This window comes from Polypterus senegalus, chromosome 9 (genome assembly GCF_016835505.1).
Source record: "Polypterus senegalus isolate Bchr_013 chromosome 9, ASM1683550v1, whole genome shotgun sequence".
NCBI classification, from domain to species: Eukaryota; Metazoa; Chordata; class Cladistia; order Polypteriformes; family Polypteridae; genus Polypterus; species Polypterus senegalus.
Genome location: NC_053162.1, coordinates 46,497,245 through 46,515,455, shown reverse-complemented (window position 1 = coordinate 46,515,455; position 18,211 = coordinate 46,497,245). Strand labels below are relative to the sequence as shown.

At 39.8% G+C, this 18,211-nt stretch overlaps 1 protein-coding gene across 1 annotated transcript in view; it reads right to left on the bottom strand.

The window, feature by feature from the left end:
- The window catches only part of hydin (HYDIN axonemal central pair apparatus protein), a 409,298-nt gene that overhangs the window by 162,665 nt on the left and 228,422 nt on the right, over positions 1 to 18,211 (bottom strand). Inside the window, exons 19-23 of the mRNA XM_039762370.1 lie at positions 11,062 to 11,300; positions 10,691 to 10,952; positions 5,870 to 6,013; positions 1,274 to 1,417; positions 161 to 474 (exon numbers count right to left, since the gene is read on the bottom strand). Coding sequence (XP_039618304.1) covers positions 161 to 474; positions 1,274 to 1,417; positions 5,870 to 6,013; positions 10,691 to 10,952; positions 11,062 to 11,300 — 1,103 coding nt within the window. The remainder of the gene's footprint in view (positions 1 to 160; positions 475 to 1,273; positions 1,418 to 5,869; positions 6,014 to 10,690; positions 10,953 to 11,061; positions 11,301 to 18,211) is intronic.

Sequence of the window (18,211 nt, the reverse complement as noted above, 5' to 3'; positions counted from 1 at the left end):
AAAGTTTCAGTTTTCCAATTTTTCAATCTTTTATATACAGTAAACGATTGTTTAGTTTTCAGCTGCAATTTATTTAATGAAGAACAATGGGTTTCTTGCCAATACTTGAACATGGGTATTTTTTGGGCACAGTCGAAGGATAAGTCATAGCTTTAGTTACCTGATCTGGTCTTGGCCATTATCTTCAAATAAACTCCAGAAGTATTTCACAGGGAGAGGGCTACTGTTAGACATCTCTACCGTTCTGGAAACTGCCGTGTCATTGACAATGCAGCCAAAATTGACTTCCATGCTGGAGAAATGCAGGTTGGGGTAATGGACCACTCCATTTAGGGACACATAGTCCCTTTGAGGATGCTCAAGATACTGAATGGTAAGGGATTCCTCTGCTACCCAGCTGTGTTTGTCCTTGTGATAGGTTGGATCAAATCGAATATTTAGGTGGAACTCTTCACCCACTCCAAGGTTCACCATCTGGAAAAAATAGTAACCATTATTAATTAGAAGTAGTAATAGTAGTATTGTGTTGTGTACAGAGTATAGTGAAACATCCATATCTGACTTTTGGGATGTCAAGCTTTTTAGAAGCTCCTACCCTTTATTGGTGTTATATATTATATCTGATATTTGCACCTGTCAATTCTACTGCCCTAAAACAAACTAAAAATGTTGCAATTACAGGACAGCATACTCCTTTAGACTAGATGTTACACGTGTGAGCATGGTGAGTGTCTTGAAAGGAGCTATTTGAAGGAACACAAGGGTAGGGAAAATAAGGGTGGTACAGATTCTGTTAATATTTCCATTTCAGTCCTCAGGCAGCAGCAAGTCTCGCCCAACACTGAGTGATGTCTCCTCCTGCTATGCTCTGTCTCTTCTTGTCCCTGAGCTATAAAATTACCCAAACCCAGAAGACAGGCATCAGTTGACTAGAAGACATTCAACTGATTCAACTGGTTGAGCTGCCGGCCGCCTCTCATAATATATATAATATTTATATGTATATTACAGTATGTTATATATAAATATATTATATATATATTGTTGTTTCTATTCACTTACAGAGTGATTTTCTTTTTTTCAGTTTTGGTTATATGCCTGTAAATAAAATGGGGTGACAGGACTGGAACCTCAACTATTTCTCCTTACTCCTGCCCGACCTGCCCACAAGTCGTAATATAATATAAATATATGAAAGCATCATTATATATCAATGCAAAATGCATTTCAACAAACAGTTCAGTAAGTAAAATACACTTTATCAACAATGTACCTTAGATGTACAAAGCAGATAATCAGCCTCCGTGTCACAAATAGCGTAGGGTTCAGTCAGAATCAGCTGCATGTTGAGCAACAATGAAGAAACGTTCCTCAGCAGAAGGGCCTTGTATTGTGGCTTCAGCTCCTGACCAGGGTGCTACAGAAATCAGCACATGTGAAAAAAAAGTCAGTTTACACCACATAGTTAAGATTTGCTTTATTAGTGTGCCTCCCTTCTAGTATCTTAAAGTCTTATGGTAAAATCAGAGATCACTGTTTATCCTTTTTCCTTTTTGAAATGTGATATTAGGCATTTTGCAATCCTTAGCCAGTAACATTTGCATGCTTTAAAGACCTATACTCTGTGTATATTAACACAGTGTAGACATCACAAAATGAGCATAAAGAATGACTGTCATAAAGTAGTAAAATAATATTAAGTATTATATATTCCCACTAACACACACACATATCCTGGAAACCAGCAATCAAAACATGCATTTTTATTACTATTTAATTTAATATTGTTTTTTGTATCTATCTATCTATCTATCTATCTATCTATCTATCTATCTATCTATCTATCTATCTATCTATCTATCTATCTATCTATCTATCTATCTATCAAATAAATTCTGGACATGACAAGCACTGATGTATGTCACACCTCAAGCGAGGACATTTTGTAGCTATAGCCAGGCTGAAAATTCTCATGCTTTCATTTGCTGTGAAGTACAGTGATGCTGAGGTCTTCAGGAGGCATCCTTAACCCATAATAAAATACCAAAAAATAAAATATGCTTTATAAAGGTAAAGCCATTGTGAAGGAAAATGAAAAGGAGGACACACAGCAGAAAAATGACACATAGTATACCATAGTTAGCTCACTGAGATATTTACTGAGAGTTACATTACATTTATATAGCGCCTTTCTCCACATGCACTTTACACAGATAGTAGGGAGCCACTGCAGCCAACATATGTGCTGAATCCACCACGATGATGTGACAGTAGCCATTCTTGGGCTAGTTTGCTCACCGCACATTACCTTTGAGATGAAAGGGAGAAAGAGCTAGGCAATTAGAGGTGGGTGGGGAGAGAGATTAGGGGGCCAGAATAGTTGAGGCTATGAAAGGCATTTTAGCCAGGACACCCTACTCTTTTTGAGGGATGCCCAGAGTTCTATCATGAGCACATAGAGTTAGCATTTAGGTTTTACTTCTCATTTGGGGTATTGGGGTCCACATTCAGACCACAGGGTAAGCTCCCCCGATGGCCTCACCAATACCTCTTCTAGCAGCAACCAAGCTTTCCTGGTTGGTCTCAAATCTAAAAAATGGCCGGGCCTAAAACATGCTTAGCTTCAGGTGGATTACCAGTTCAACCTCTTTCAGAATTTCTTATGTCATTACCTTTCTGCCAATTGAATCTTTACTCAATTTACAAAACTCTTGTTCAGTCTTCATGCTGTTCCCACAGAAGGTGACCCTTAAACTGTTACACCCATGTGTAAGTTAATGGATGCACCTAATGTGATGGGGTGAGCTTTAGATAGTACGCTCTAGTGGCCTTCAGATGTCTCCTACTCCATGATCTCCTATAGCCTAATAGAGCTCTACCCAGATATTAAACAGTAGCCAAGAACCTCTGAGCAGTCACAGAGACTAATAAGGTGGTGCTTTGTGATCTGGCAACTGTAGAGGAAGCAAAGAAAGCTGCTTAAATTAAAAAGTATGTAATCTAACAAATGGCTCGGACCAGATAACATTTACTATAGAGTGCTTAAGGAGGTTACACAATACATACAGTATATAAACCCTTGAGGAAAGCTTTTCAAACATTCCTGCACACTGGGGACATCCCTACTGATTGGAAGCCAGGAAATGTTGATTGATTACGTAAAAAATATTATTCAACCAATGTGAGTAACCCTAGGGCAGTAAGCTAATGTGCATACCAGATAAGTTAATGAAAGAAATTAAAATGAAAAAGGACTGAGCAATGCACGTCAAGAATAGGCATATTCATGAGCATGGGTATAGAAAGGGGAGATTGTCTTTCATTAATATGCTGAAATTCTATGAGGAAGCAACCGCAGCATATGATCAAAGATGTGAATATAATGGTACTTAATTATCTTCATTTTCAGAAGGTTTTTCAAAAAGTCCCACACGAGAGTCTAGGGATCAAACTAAAAGAAGTGGGGGTTGAAGATACAGTGTGTACAGGGGTGCAAGGCTGGCTTAAACAAGAGAAACAAAGGGTTAAGTGACAGGACGTTTCCAGAATTAAAGAGATGTTAAAAGTGCTGCCCACTAAGGTCCTCTGATTCTGACACTCTTGTTGTGCCCCACACTAATCTACACGCCATGTGTGACAGGGCCTTCAGCTGTATAGCGCCCAGACTCTGGAATGACCTACCGAAATTAATCAGATCAGCTGACTCCATGAATTCTTTTAAAAAACAACTCAAAACTCATCTGTTCAGGAAGGCTTTTAGCTCAACTTGACTTCATTCCCCTTCTCTCAGTTTACCTCTCTGTCAAGATGTTCATATAACCTGTATATATCTATCTATCTATCTATCTATGTGTGTGTGCTAGACCATCAATTATGTTGTCTGTTAGGCTTTCTCTAATCTTCTTTATTTATTTATTTGGTTTGTACAATGCTATATACTGTATACCCTGCCGTTCTTTCTTATATTTTGTAAGTGCGCATGTTGTAGCATGGGAAAGGCACTATATAAATAAAATGTATTATTATTATTATTATCAGTCCCAATTTTTTTCTTTGCCATCACATACTTTCTCTTAATATCAGATGCGGCTTCTGAGCTTTTTGCTGACATCCATTAACCTGTTGCACACCCTTGCAATCCTTGGTGTTTTTTTGTGTAGTGCCTATTCAAGTTTAGGTGACCCCTATCTGTTGACATTACTTACTAGGTCTTCATGGTTCTCTCAGAACACCTCAGTGGGGGCCAAACTATGGTCTGAAGATAAGGGGTTCCCTCTTGCACACATCCACTCCTAACGATGGGGGTTTTAAAAACTGAAATTTCATATTGTTTGTAAATTGATATATGATGTCTGCTTAAAAGTCTAAAACTTGGCAGCACATAGTGTCTTTTGTAGTATGTTGCCCTTTCACTTGAAGCCAGGCGCTGGCTATGTGTTTGCCACACATCATATTTATAATTCTTCCTGTTTTGTGCTTTTTAGTCCTCCACTATGAATAGAAAATTCAGATTTCACACTAAATATTATCCGGTAACCCCCAATTTAATGGAGTAATTCCTAAGATTTCTGTCATGGCTGGAATTTTTTCTTAAGTCTTTAAAACCAAAATTGTCAACATAATATTGTATCAGTTTCATAATTTGCATAAACCATACCTCCAAGCCCTTCTAAATTAAGAACATTGAAAAGAGTTCCTCCAAGATTATGACAATGGCGCTTGCTCACAGTTTTGACCAAAGCACTAATTACAGTTCCTCTAATTATATGGTTCTAAATCCACCATCCAGCCTGCTCTCTAAAGTTCTTCAGCTGGCAACAACAAGCATGGGTATTTGCTGTAAGACCGTTGTTGTGAGGAATCTGCTGCAGATCACACTTCCAGTGAGAAAAAAATAACACAAATACAGTTTATCATAAACTTATTGTTATATTCTTCAGTCTGCACTTGAATTTTTGCAGTCACAGTTGTGCAGTGTTTGCCAACCTCTTACTCTTACATTAAAGTGTGTAGTGTAAATGGCCTTGCCCTGACACAAACAGAGAGACATAGGACATGGGTTCAAAGCACACAAGCATTTTTATTTTCTTTTTCTTCACTTGTGGGCAATGCCTTTCTCGATCTCACAAGCACAACACAGTCTTAAGCACAAACACACCTTAAACAAACCCTTTTTCCTTTTCCTTCTCTCTCTTTCTTTCTTTCTCCGCCACTCTCCAACTGGAAAGCTTCATCCTCCTCCTCCTGACTCACTCACTTGCTGGGTTCCCACCAGTCCTTTAAATAGTCCTTGACCTGGAAGTGCTTCTGTCCTTTCAATCACATGACTCATCCACACTTCCGGGTCAGATGGGAAACTTAGGTTTCTTCTTTAGCCCGGAAGTACTTCAAGGAACTTCAAAGGCCTCCCCCAGTCCTTTCGTAGCACTCCCTGGTGGCACCCATGGCACCCAACAGAGCTGAGAGAGCAAACTCCAAGTCCCAGGATGCCCTGTGGGAATCCAGGGCACTGTTATACTCCAGGGGAGCTGCCATCTAGCATCTTGGGGAAAGCAGTGTCCAAAAGTAGCTGCCTCCCCCCATTCTTTCATTCTTGGGGTGTCCCGGCCGGGTTGAGCTGCTGGCCATCCATCACAGTAATATGATGCAGAAATGCTAAGAGCAGATGCCTGGTGGTACATTGCAGACATTTCATTTTAAGACTACTAGAATCCTGGCCTTGGATTACCTGTCCTTCCTGTCTGCTGCTATAGATTTTCAAATAATTAAGCTAGATGTCCTGAAAAAGGATATTTGAGCCCCATATTCATACATTCAGAATAAGGAATATGTGCAATTACTCATGACGGCGTCTGTACATGAAGCTCACCTTTTCCAGGTAAAAACTCAATTGTTTGGCTGACACATCAAGGACCGGTGCAATAAAGTGGCAGGTAACATCCACCATCATAATCTGCTCCTTTCCAGACTGCTTTCCAATGATGGCTTGGCAAATTAACCTCTCCTTTACAACCTAAAGAAAAGAACGAGACACACTTTAGACCACTGGAGGAAGAGAGAGACAATAAGAAAGACTGCAAAGAGCTTTCAGGGAGAGGAGTGGAGCCCTTCATCCTACCACACAGGAAGGCTGCTGGTTTTTTCTGAGTTTCTTTATTTTTGAATTGAGTTTATTGCCATGATTGGACTAAAGGCAGAAAATATGAATTATTTCATTATAGCATGCACTGTAATTAATACAGGTATGCTACAAAATTAGCTTTATGTCTGATACTTTAAAGTAACTTTGGTTCTTGAACTGTGCTGAATGAAGTTGGCACCAAATATGGATGGATGAATGCAATGCACTAATGGAAGCAGCTCTAGTAACTAATGCAGTGGCTGAATACTGGATTGCTATTTTTATTTCTCAGCAGCTTTTTAAGGGCCATGCACCTAAAGTGATTAGCTTTCCAAACTGGGCCTTTCAGACTGGTGGTCCCCATCAGTTCCTGAGCCTCCTCATTCTGCAGACTGTCATACCGTACATCACTTAATGTTCAGTAATTGGTTATTTCAGCAGTTTGGGCTTTTCTGCTGGAACAGCCTTATTGTAAATGTGGTCCAGCCAGTCTTCACTGCAGGCACAACTTGAACCATTTAACAGCTTTCAGACATATTCACGTAAATAGAAAATTGTAAGCAAGATTGAGTGGGTGGCCACATAATTTGAAAAAAAACAAAACAAACAATGTTATTATAAATACAGTACAGATTATGATATTTTAGGGTGTAGATTAACAGTTTGTTTATTTAAACCTCCAACATACTATAGGTAGATATGTTTAGCATCTCTGTAATTGCCCATAACAAACATGCAGGATTGTGCTCATCTGCCTCACAGCTCCAGATTCTTAGTTTAAAAACACAGCCTGGTCAACTGTCTCTGAGCAATTCACATAGTTTCCATTGTGGCAGGAGGCTGGAGGCCAGACCCAGCCGGGATGCCTGGAAGGACTAGAAGGCAATCTATACGTTCCTCAGGCCACGAGGGGGCAACCACCCTGGATAGTGAGGAGACCACGGGGAAGGAGCAGGGAGGCTCAAACTCGTTGGGGCAAGTGGCTACCACCAGGGGACACCCCAAGCCTCATAAAGCCCGGGAGATCTGCACTTCTGCCACACCTGGAAAGGTGGAGGAAGGACCTTCCAGGGATGCCCGGAGTGCTTCCGGGTGCTCATACTGCACTTCCGCCACACCAGGAAGTGCTGTCGGAAGAACGTCAGTGAGCACCTGGAGCTTGTCCGGGTGACTTTAAATGGGGCCGCTTTCCTACAGTCGAGGAGCGAGAGTCGGGTGCTGGAGTAGGACGAAGCTCCAGCGACAGAGGGAAGAAAGGCAGCCCATGGACATTTAAAGGCCGTGTTTGAGATTGTTTGGTGGTGGAGCATTGTGTGCAGTGCAGGACTGTTTAAACAGTGTAAATAGTTTAAAAAACGTGTGTGGCAGTCGACATCCGGTGTCTGTCTGTCTGTCTGTGCTCGGGCTGTCTATCACACCATGTTTCTCTGTTCTCCACATACTTCAGTTTCTTCTCAAATCTCAAAGGCATGCAAGTTATGTGGACTCTAAGATGGCTCAGGTTATGAGCGAGCTGGGGTGTTTGCTCCTGACAGACTGACATTTGAAATTATTTCCTGCCTTGCGTCCAAATGCTACCAAAATAGGCTTCTGTGGCCCCTGTATTGAAATATGTAGGAGAGAAAAATGAATGGGTGGGCAAACTTGAAAAATCTGTACAGCACTACAGAAAATGCAAAAAGCAATGCAAAATATCCATATGAAATGAATTAAAGCTGGTTATTAGACAGAAACAAGAAAATAATTTATGTTTTCATTTTAAAAGCATGACTTAACACATTGATATTCTGTATAATATAAAACCATTTTCATCATGTTTCCTAATAACTGTAAAAATCAATAGAGAAATATGCATATTTGTAGACCAAAGATAATTAACAAAACAAGTTTAAAAGAGTTCCATATTGCCTCATAGACAATAAACATTAATTATTTCAAACCAAAACTGTGTACTAAACTGATTAATGCCTGCTGCAAAATAGATCATTGTAAACTGCTGCTTCACAGTTAGGAGACCCGGGTTCGCTTCCCGGGTCCTCCCTGCGTGGAGTTTGCATGTTCTCCCCGTGTCTGCGTGGGTTTCCTCCCACAGTCCAAAGACATGCAGGTTAGGTGCATTGGCGATACTAAATTGTCTCCAAGTGTGTGCTTGGTGTGTGGGTGTATGTGTGCCCTGCGGTGGTCTGGCTCCCTGCCCGGGTTTGTTCCTGCCTTGTGCCCTGTGCTGGCTGGGATTGGCTCCAGCAGACCACCATGACCCTGTAGTTAGGATATAGCGGGTTGGACAATGACTGACAGTCAGTCATCATTCTGATATTACTTCCTTCTCATTACATTTTTAAAGTTTGCAGAAATGAAGCTCAAATGAAAAGAGTAAGCACATATTGGGAGTATCTACATGCAGCAATTTATTCCTTATAAGAATTAGAAAATAAAAAACAGCAGCATAAAGCAGGCAGGAGGACAATCTGCTAGTCCAGTCAGACACCAATTAAGGTAACCTCCACATCATCTGGATGTAGGAATTCACCATAGTGCAGGCCAGAGTCTGACACGGACATGGGGAGAATGTGCAAACTTTATACTGCATGTATATTGTCAGGCACGTGGGCAGTGTTTTATTTGTTTGTGCTGGACAACTACGGGGAAGGAATTAAGTGTGCATCCACCACTAATGTTTGTACATGTGAAACCCCATGCCTTCTAGTCTCAGCGATATACAACCCAAAGGTGTACTGAAACATAACAACATAAGAAATTTGACAAACGAGAGGAGACCATTCAGTCCATTAAGCCCTTTTGTTTAGCTAATAGCTAAGCTGTCCCAAAATCTCGTCCAGATTCTGACCTTCTTCAGAGGAGATCAGAGCTCAGCATCTCTTACATTTTTTTTCAAAGATGGAAACTGCCGATTGTTTTTCTTTCTTGGTACAACTGTACCCTCATTTTATATTTTGAACATTGCCATTAAATGGGGTATCGTACAGGACCCCAACCCTTATTTCTTTGTACTTTCTGTTTATTTACAACATATATACATCTATCCATCCAAAAGTGGGTATTACAGTAATCCCTCGCTATATCGCGCTTTGACTTTCGCGGTTTCGCTCTATCACGGATTTTATATGAAAGCATAACTAAATATATAACGCGGATTTTTCGCTGCTTCGCGGGTTCTGTGGACAATGTGTCTTTTTTACTTCTGGTACATGCTTCCTCAGTTGGTTTGCCCAGTTGATTTCATACAAGGGACGCTATTGGCGGATGACTGAGAAGCTAACCAATCAGAGCACGCAGTTAAGTTCCTGCCTGCTGAATGCAGTGTTAACCAGGAAGTCTCGTCTCACTCATTCAGCATCAACGTGTTTCGCTGTGTAAAGAGTTAACTTTTGTGCTCTTTTGTGTTTACCTTTGTGCATAGTCAAGCCCTTCATTATGGCTCCAAAACGATCTGCTACTGCTTCAGGGGCCGTGCCCAAGCGCAAACGGAAGATGTTAACGATTGCCGAAAAGGTAAACGTTTTGGATTTGTTGAAGGCTACGATTCTTTTTATTTAAAAAGTAGGAAAGGAACATAAGATCTACGGCTGCAGTGTCCTTTTAACCAGGGTGCAAAACGAGTTGTAAGTGGATGTAATAAGGCAGTAGTCTGAATGGAATCTGCTTTAGGGATTTGCATTGAAGACTGCCAGAAGAAGAACAACGGCAGTGCTACACAATCGCCTGATGTGGCTCCTTTAAGGGCTGTAACGCTCTCCTTTGTTGAGCAGTAAAATTAAACTCATTGTTATCGGACAAGTCATCGTGTCATTGTTGGTGAGTAACCATAATTAATTTTCTACTTACAGTGCTTAGTACATGTATGTACGTTTAGTGTCACTGTACACACACATTTACTGTATACTATTTTTCTTGTATTGTACGTATTTATTGCTGGTGGCATGTCTATAGTAATGGCTGTAACATATGTGATATCGGAGACACTCAATATCTTTAAAATAATATTTAGGTTTTACTGTATATAAACAGTGTGTTTATATACATAATTTCAATGAATCTTACCTAATATCTAAGAGAATACAAAGGGATTATGCTGTATAACTCTGCGGGGAATATTTATAAACAGTGTGGGAGAGTTTATAAGGGCTTAAAATATATAAAAATAACCATAGAAACATATGGTTTCTACTTCGCGGATTTTCACCTATCGCGGGGGGGGGTCTGGAACGCAACCCCCGCGATCGAGGAGGGATTACTGTAAACTCGCAACTCTGGGATATTGTGTTGGCACTCTAGGCACGTGGACTTGGCCTTGTTTGTTTTTTTTGAGCCAGGACAGTCTACTTTATTGACTATTGTGATTTATTTATTGTCATATATATGGTGACCCCTGCTTTGCCAAATTCTTTTATAAGAAAAGTATTCATTTATTAGAAGTTTGTTTGCAATAATAGTCTGCTCCTTCAATTGTTTTCTCTGCAGATTACATGCTATATTAATGGGCGGCTATTCAAAATATTTATCCATCTTTGTATCCCAGACTATACATTCAAAATATTAAATGAATACCTTCGGAATCTCTGAAGACCCCTCCAGCACCATGTTAATTGACTGCCCTGGATAAAGCTCAGCTCTCATTGGGTGTAGTTTAAAAACTGGATTAGGACCGTTTTCCGTGTTCCTAGAGTTTTTAGATTTACTGTTCTTTGTACTCCTCTGAGGGGATGGCCCCCGCCTGCGGAATGAAGTAAATCCCTCAGTCATCCAATAAAGCTGGTGACAGCGCCTTCCCATGTTAGTGAGCCTGAAGTGGTACTGGCACAACCCAGAGCTATAAAGAGTTAGAAATAAAAAAAAAGTGTTATGCAGAATCATGTTACAGAAAATACTTAGTAAGACTGCATTGAGAATGAACAACAATTAGCATGGAACTCTCTTACCTGAAATGAGCACCCAAATTTACTGCTGGAGCAAGCGGTTTGTCAGAAACAATGGTGGTGCCCGTCCCCGTTGCTGCAACTGGAATAGTGTGGGTCTGGCTGTTTTCAATAATAAGGTGAAGCTTGTCCTGGAAACGCACCGTGTCATCTACATTGGCTACAAGGCTGATCTCAGTCTCTCCTTCTCGTGGCACCACACCTTCACAGGGTTCAACTCTCCATAAGGATCTGCTGCTGACCTGAAACATTACTGACAATTACTGTAAGAAAAGGCTCGTCCATCTGCTCAGCTCAACAGACAGGGTGCAAAGATGTCTTTGAGCTTCAGAATTTCTAGATTTTTCATGAGAAAAGCCTGAATGTGTGGAGTTTACAGGACATGATAAATACGCACACATTAAACAAACCAAAAATCTGTTTTAAGTGATCAACATTTGCAGAGATGATATGCATTTTCCCCTGAATTGTTAATGTGTCTACCATGGAGGGGTACGGTATTAATTCTTTTCAGAGGAGGTAAGGTATAGTAGATACGTAAATCTGATCTTCATTTTAAATCTGACTAGCCTAAGGACACAGAGGCAGAACAATCTAGTTTCTAACAATCAGCAGCCATGTCTGAATGTACGCTGCAGCCAACAGGTAATATTCTTTTGTAGAAAGGCACAGATTTCAATGTGCTTTGGGAGCACATTAACAAAGCAACTGAGGACTTGATGGGAAAGCCCACTGAAAAAGCAGAAGCTTCAGCCAGCAACTGTGCTTGTCATGATCAAAAGGGCAGGTTAGCTGCCTGCCGAGCCACTGAAGTAATAACAGATTAAATTGCTTCCTACATCTATCCTGACATTAAAGAGCACATCCTCTAAAAGGAACACAGCGCACAGCTGTGCTGAGAGCCCGTGAACACCGTCCGCAAAATGTGTAAAACAGGAAAGCTGTTTCAGTCTCTGTGTAAGGAAAAATCAAAACATAAAGGCAAGCTCTGTGTAAAACTAACACACAAAGTCACAACATGCCGTTGGGGTGGTCATTCCTGCTAAAATGTCTGGCAGAACTTGCAATGGCAGTAACCAATGAACAGTCAAGATGTAATAATGATCAAGTTTGACTATTACTGGGAAATGCACTGTAACGCCATTTTTAAATTAGAAGAAACCAAATGCAGAGTTACTGTTCAATGTCTATCAAAAATATTCAGTCCCTATGATTTGTTATACAACAGTGAATCACAGTGGATTTAATTTGGCTTGTTTGACATTGAACAACTGAAACAAGTTAGAAAATGTAGACATTAGAATATAGCATTCTAGTGTGCTTGAGGACTCTGCAGGCACTGTAGACCTCAATGAACTGAGTTCAGTAGATCAGTTCTGGAACCTTCTCAATCCATTTTAAGGTTGCAGGGACAAAGACTATCTCACCAAGATTGGGCAAAATCTAGTCTGGATAATACTGTAGTTCACCATACGGACCACTCTCATTAACAAACACACACACACATCGTATTCACACATAGTGACAATTTTCAACATACCCTAAATAATAAATAAAAACTTTGTAATTCGTTCCGTTGTCCTTGAGCATGTCTGACCATTGTAATTTTCATGAAATGTGACTTGCAAAGCTATTTGGTTCTGACAAAGAGAACAACTGTAGAAGAAAAATTAGTCTTAGGGCTCACATAGTCATTTTGGATAGTGCTTTGCCATCTTAGAAGTATAAAAAGGTTAATAAATGTCGGAAACCTGTTCTGGTATATCAGTAAACCAGACAAAGGTCAAGTAAACAACAAAGACAAGAATGTACCAGGAGCAGGCTGATGTAATACACCAAGCATATCATTAAGAGATCGGCAAACGTCCTGTAAACAACAAGACTGAACAGTTGTCACATACACTGAGATTTCAAGGGTAATATCTAAACGAACAGATATCAAAGAACAAGGATATAATGGAGAATGACTTTTATTTAGGTTGGTTGTGCTCTGTGCTAAACACCTCATGTCTTTTAACCAATCAGAGTATGATATGTACAGTATGAGCTTCTGCTTTCATTCTGTGATCATTCTGACCATGCTGGTAACAGACTGCTTTTGAAGAATGCTCCCTCTGAGGCATTTTGCAGAGGAGTAATTAAAAATACGATGAACAGTTTTCCCCTGGCTGATTACTAATTTATCCTGTTAGAGGATAAGTTTGCTTTCTTTAATTTAGATGTTGATTTCTACCACATAACAGAAGTGACAGACAAACTTTCTTACATCGACTTACCGTTATGGAAATCATGTGACTATGGCACTCGGATAGTAGGGTGAGCAGATTTTCAAAGTCCCAAACCGACACACTTGTGTAGTATGTATGCCGACACAAACAAATGAGGATTGCACTTATAACATCTGCTTTAATTCATCATCAAAGACAGAGCACTGCTTCTCTACTGTTTGAGCTCAAGCTACTGGAAAGACTTTATAAAGAAGAAACGACTTTCTGATTTAGGGGTTTCTGCACACAAACGGCCCGACTTACCGACAGAGTACTGCCATCCCCCTTGTGCACAAGCACCCTGGGACAGTGAGATCCTACTAAAGGATGCAGTCTGGTAGTGTTCCATTAACTTGAATTGGGGAAGAGTCTGTCATCAGTACCAGCTATCGGAGGTAAACAATAGGAACATACTGTATAGAAAATATACAAATTAGTGTAACCACAGTCAAAGTAATGTGACGATGTGGATTCTGCTCCATGCTCCCATCCGCAGTTCGGGAGCCATTGAACCCAACACCGTTAATAGGTATAACCGAGGTGAGCTAGACAGTGAGGCAATAACAATAAAGCAAGGGGATGATGTATAAAAGTGCACAGTGCTTTTATTTAAAATAGTCAAACAAATACAAAGTGTTCAATTAAATAGTGCAGTGATTCCCAAAATGTCTTCATTAAATAATCCATGAAAGAAAATGTGGAGGTTAAAAATATACAAAAACAATCCTTTAAAACAAGGTTAAAACGTTCATCAGGAAGCAGTCTTTTCAAACACTAAAAGCCCGGTGTCTTCAGCTACCATGGTGGCTCCCCTGCTACACCCATCTGGGCTGCTCAACAGGAGAGTCGCCTACCTGCAGGAATAGCTACTCTTCACTCAGGTCCGGTAGCCCGCCGCTCCTTGGCTAGGTCGGGCTCCCAACCAGACCAAGACTTGGACAATTTTCCCAGCGGCCAAAGCGCTCACGCCGGGACTACACCAGCCCAAAGTCTCCTCGACTCCCGCTCCTATCGACGGCCAAGTCAACTCCTCTACCGGTCACTCCAGCCAGCTACTTAATCACTCAGTTGGAGCGACCGCTACTTTCAGCCCCACTGAATGTTGGCCAAACACTCCCCTTGTGGGCTCTCTTCTCAGCTGCCTGCTTTCTCCCATGCAAGCCTTCTCTCGCTCACTCGCTCTTCCGTACCGGCACTCACGCTCTCTCTCTCTCTCTTTCTCTCTCTCTCTCACTTCCTGCTTTCCTCAACAACCTACATCTCTTTCTCTTCCTCTTTCCGTTTTGTTTGTACACCATTTCCCTTAACTGACTCGCGCTTCTCTGTATATGCAGAGAGGACATAGCAGCTGCAGCACATTAGCCACAGGAACAATCACGGATGTGGGCAGTCCCTCACCTGTGCACTAGGTGAGAAACGCCCACACCGCAGATCGCCTTGTGGCTTGCTACAGCCACCACGTCCCATCACTAAGCCGCGAGTGCGGTGATTATTTATTTCACTAAAACGGCCTTTGCTAAGAGGGCTGTGGACCCGCTATACCACAGGTAAATTTGAAAAAGTAAAATAATTTGTAGTTGAAGTCACACTGAATGTTTCTCCATTTTAAGACAGCCACATTTGCAGATTCAGAAATGTGACATTTTAAAATTTTAAAACTGTGTACAGTAGGACCTGTTCAAAATAGCTCAATGAAAATTGAACTGTCTGAACAAATTTCTTTGAAAAATAAATGTGCCACAGTTCAATAAAATTGGTCCACGTGAAACTGTTTATTCGCAATGACAGAAAGATGAATAAACATGGCTATTGCAATAGGTTCTTTGCACATTACTTAACATAGCCTTATGCCAAAGTGAAAACAGATTTCTGCAACTAGTCTAAGTTAATTACAAATATAAAACATAAATTAACCTACACATAAGTATTCACCCCCTTCAAGTCAGTATTTAGTAGCTACACCTTTGGCAGCCATGACAGCCCTGAGCTTTGCACATCTGAACCTTGCCATTTTCCATATTCTTCTTACATGGGGATCGTGAATGAACAGCCTTTTTAAAGTCAATCCACAAATTCTCAAATGAGGTGAATTATGACTCTGACTCGGCCACTCCAGGATGTTAACGTTGTTTTAAGTCTTTCCTAGTTATGGCTTTATGCTTGTTGTCGTTGTCTTGGTGGAAAACAACTCTTCTCTTGAGTTGCTGGTTTCTTACACATTGCATCAGATAGTCCTTTAGGATCTATTTGTGTTTTGCTGCATTCATTTTATTTTATTCTGCATTCATTTTATTCATTTTCATTTTATTCATTTTACTGCAGAGAAGCCTTCCCAGAGAATGATGCTAGCAACACTATGCTTCATGACTGGATGGTGTGTTTTTGATAATGAGCAGTGTTTCGCCTAGGCTAAATATGATGTTAAGTCCAATGGGCAAAAAGTTAACCTTTTTTCTCATCACACCGTAGAACCTTCCAGCTGGCTTTACAGTCCTTGTGTGCCTTTTGGCAAACTCTAGCCAAGATGTCATGTGCTTTTTTTGTACAGTAAGTTTTCTCTTTGCCACTCCCCCATAAAGCTGCAGCTGGTGAAGCACCAGGACAACAGTCTTGTCTACACTGTCTCTCCACTGGCAGCCACTGTAGCTTATAACTCTTTCAGAGATGTCGTAAGTCTTTTGGTGGCCTCCCTCACTAGTCTTCTTAAAGATGATCGCTCACTTTTTTGTGAACATACTGCAGATCAACAGATATTCAGTGACATGGATATCACCTTGTCTCCATTTCCTGATTAATGTGTTCTTTTTCCTTTATTGTGTAGGCCACCATACTGTCATACGGCAAGTTGGTCTTTCCAGATAAGGTGTATTAATACTACAATCAATTGAAACTCTAAATAAGTTGAACAAGTTATGGGATTTTTAAAACCAATGGGCTGCACCAGTGATGATTTCGATGTGTCATAATAAAAAGGATGAATATTTATGCAATTAATTATTTTGTATTTTACATTTGTAATTCATTTAGACCATCCTGCAGAGATCTGTTATTAAACAGTATTTTTCTGTTGATCAGTGGGAAGAAAATCAAATTAAATCCATTGTGATTCATCCATCCATCCATTGTGATTCAATGTTGTATAATAGAGATATGTAAAAACCTCCAATGTAGTGGATACTTTTTACAAACATTATATGATAGCACAATAGAGATAGCCATGCAATAGTCAAAAAAGAGGTATGAATTGTTGAACTATTTAGAAATGCTTGAGCAAGTGTTGATGTAGACTGTTCAGGCCAGCTAATAACTTTATTAACAGTAAACAATGTTAATCAATGAAATCATTAAATGCAAATATAAATATGTTATTGCTGTAATGATGTTATTTGCATGAAATTTGATTTGGTGAAGGTCACACACACACAAAAATCAATGCTGACACAGTTCACCTCCTGATTATCTGGTCCAATACAATGCAACGGAAAGATTGGTTCTGAGATTTTTAGCAGTGGAGAATACTGATTAAGAACAAGTTATGAGAGGAGTCAGGAGACAGAAACAGGTCAAAGCTCGAACTACTTTAAAGTAAAAAAAAAAGGATTGATCATAGTTTACGTTTATTTATTTACTTTCTTGGTCTCTCAAAAGGTTGTTCTTTTATTTCCAAATAGTTTGGACACCACTTAAGCTGCAGTCCAGATTTAAACAATTCTCCGCCATGATATCACACATTATGCAACAGTTAGCTTACATGCCTTAGTGATGCTTAGTCTCATTGCTGCTAAAATGTCAACACTTATAAAGATCCAAAAATACAAATGAAAAAACAATAAATGGCCAAAAATAAAAAAGCTGTTGCTTAAAATCTAAAAGAGCCAATGTGGGCTCTAAACATACCCATTAGGCTTTGCAGGATTTGTCCTGTGAAAGTGACAAAACAGTCCAGGTCATGACCATCACTATAAGGTATCAAGGACAATTTGTTCTGGGCCTTAACACATTCCAATTGACCAAGTATTTGACTTGAGAACCGAGATAGTAAGAATCCATAATGCTTTGTGGTCCATATTCTGGTTCAGAAGTGAAAAGCAGGTATTACTGAATACATTTTTCAAAACGTAAATATTAAATGAGGAATGTGCATGATAGTGTAATAACAAAGCCATTTTGAAGGTTGCTGGACCTTCCAATTAAATAACCTTAAAAGGGTCAATTATCTTGCAGCTAGGTTCTGGGACATGGAAGGCAAGAAGCATCAAGCTGAAAAGAAACCCAGCAATGGCACACACTTCTTGTTTTCTTAGACTCACTTCTGTTACCTCTTTTTTTGACCCCCCTCGTTTATTTCATGAAAATATGTTCACCCATTTTATTACTATATTAGCTATGTTGCCTGTCAAAGATAGGTAATAGCACATTTTTTGAATATTTGATATCTCCTGTGCACGACATGTTGTATTTAATGTCTGCATTACTGTCAGGTGTCCACTACCAAGCTATTTAGTTACTACTTATTTAATAACAATAATGGCCTCGTTAATACTGGGAATTATTCAGACTTCTTACAACTCTAGCTATGAAAAAGCAGGTATAGAAAATGGATAAATGAAATGCCTAAAACAGTTGTATCCTTGTTAAGCCTAAATATGAAATAATAATGAGTAATTTTCCTTCTCTTGATAACATTTCTTTATACCTTTATCAATACACAAATTACCATTATAGATGTTTTGTCAAAATTAAATGTCAGAGGAAAATGGAGGTATGAAATCAACAATCTGTTTAATGATGCAATAACTCCATCAAAAACCATTTTGTATGAGGGGCTCTGGCATTAAATGATTCTACCATCAAAACTCACAGATAGTAATCCAGTAGTTTAAATT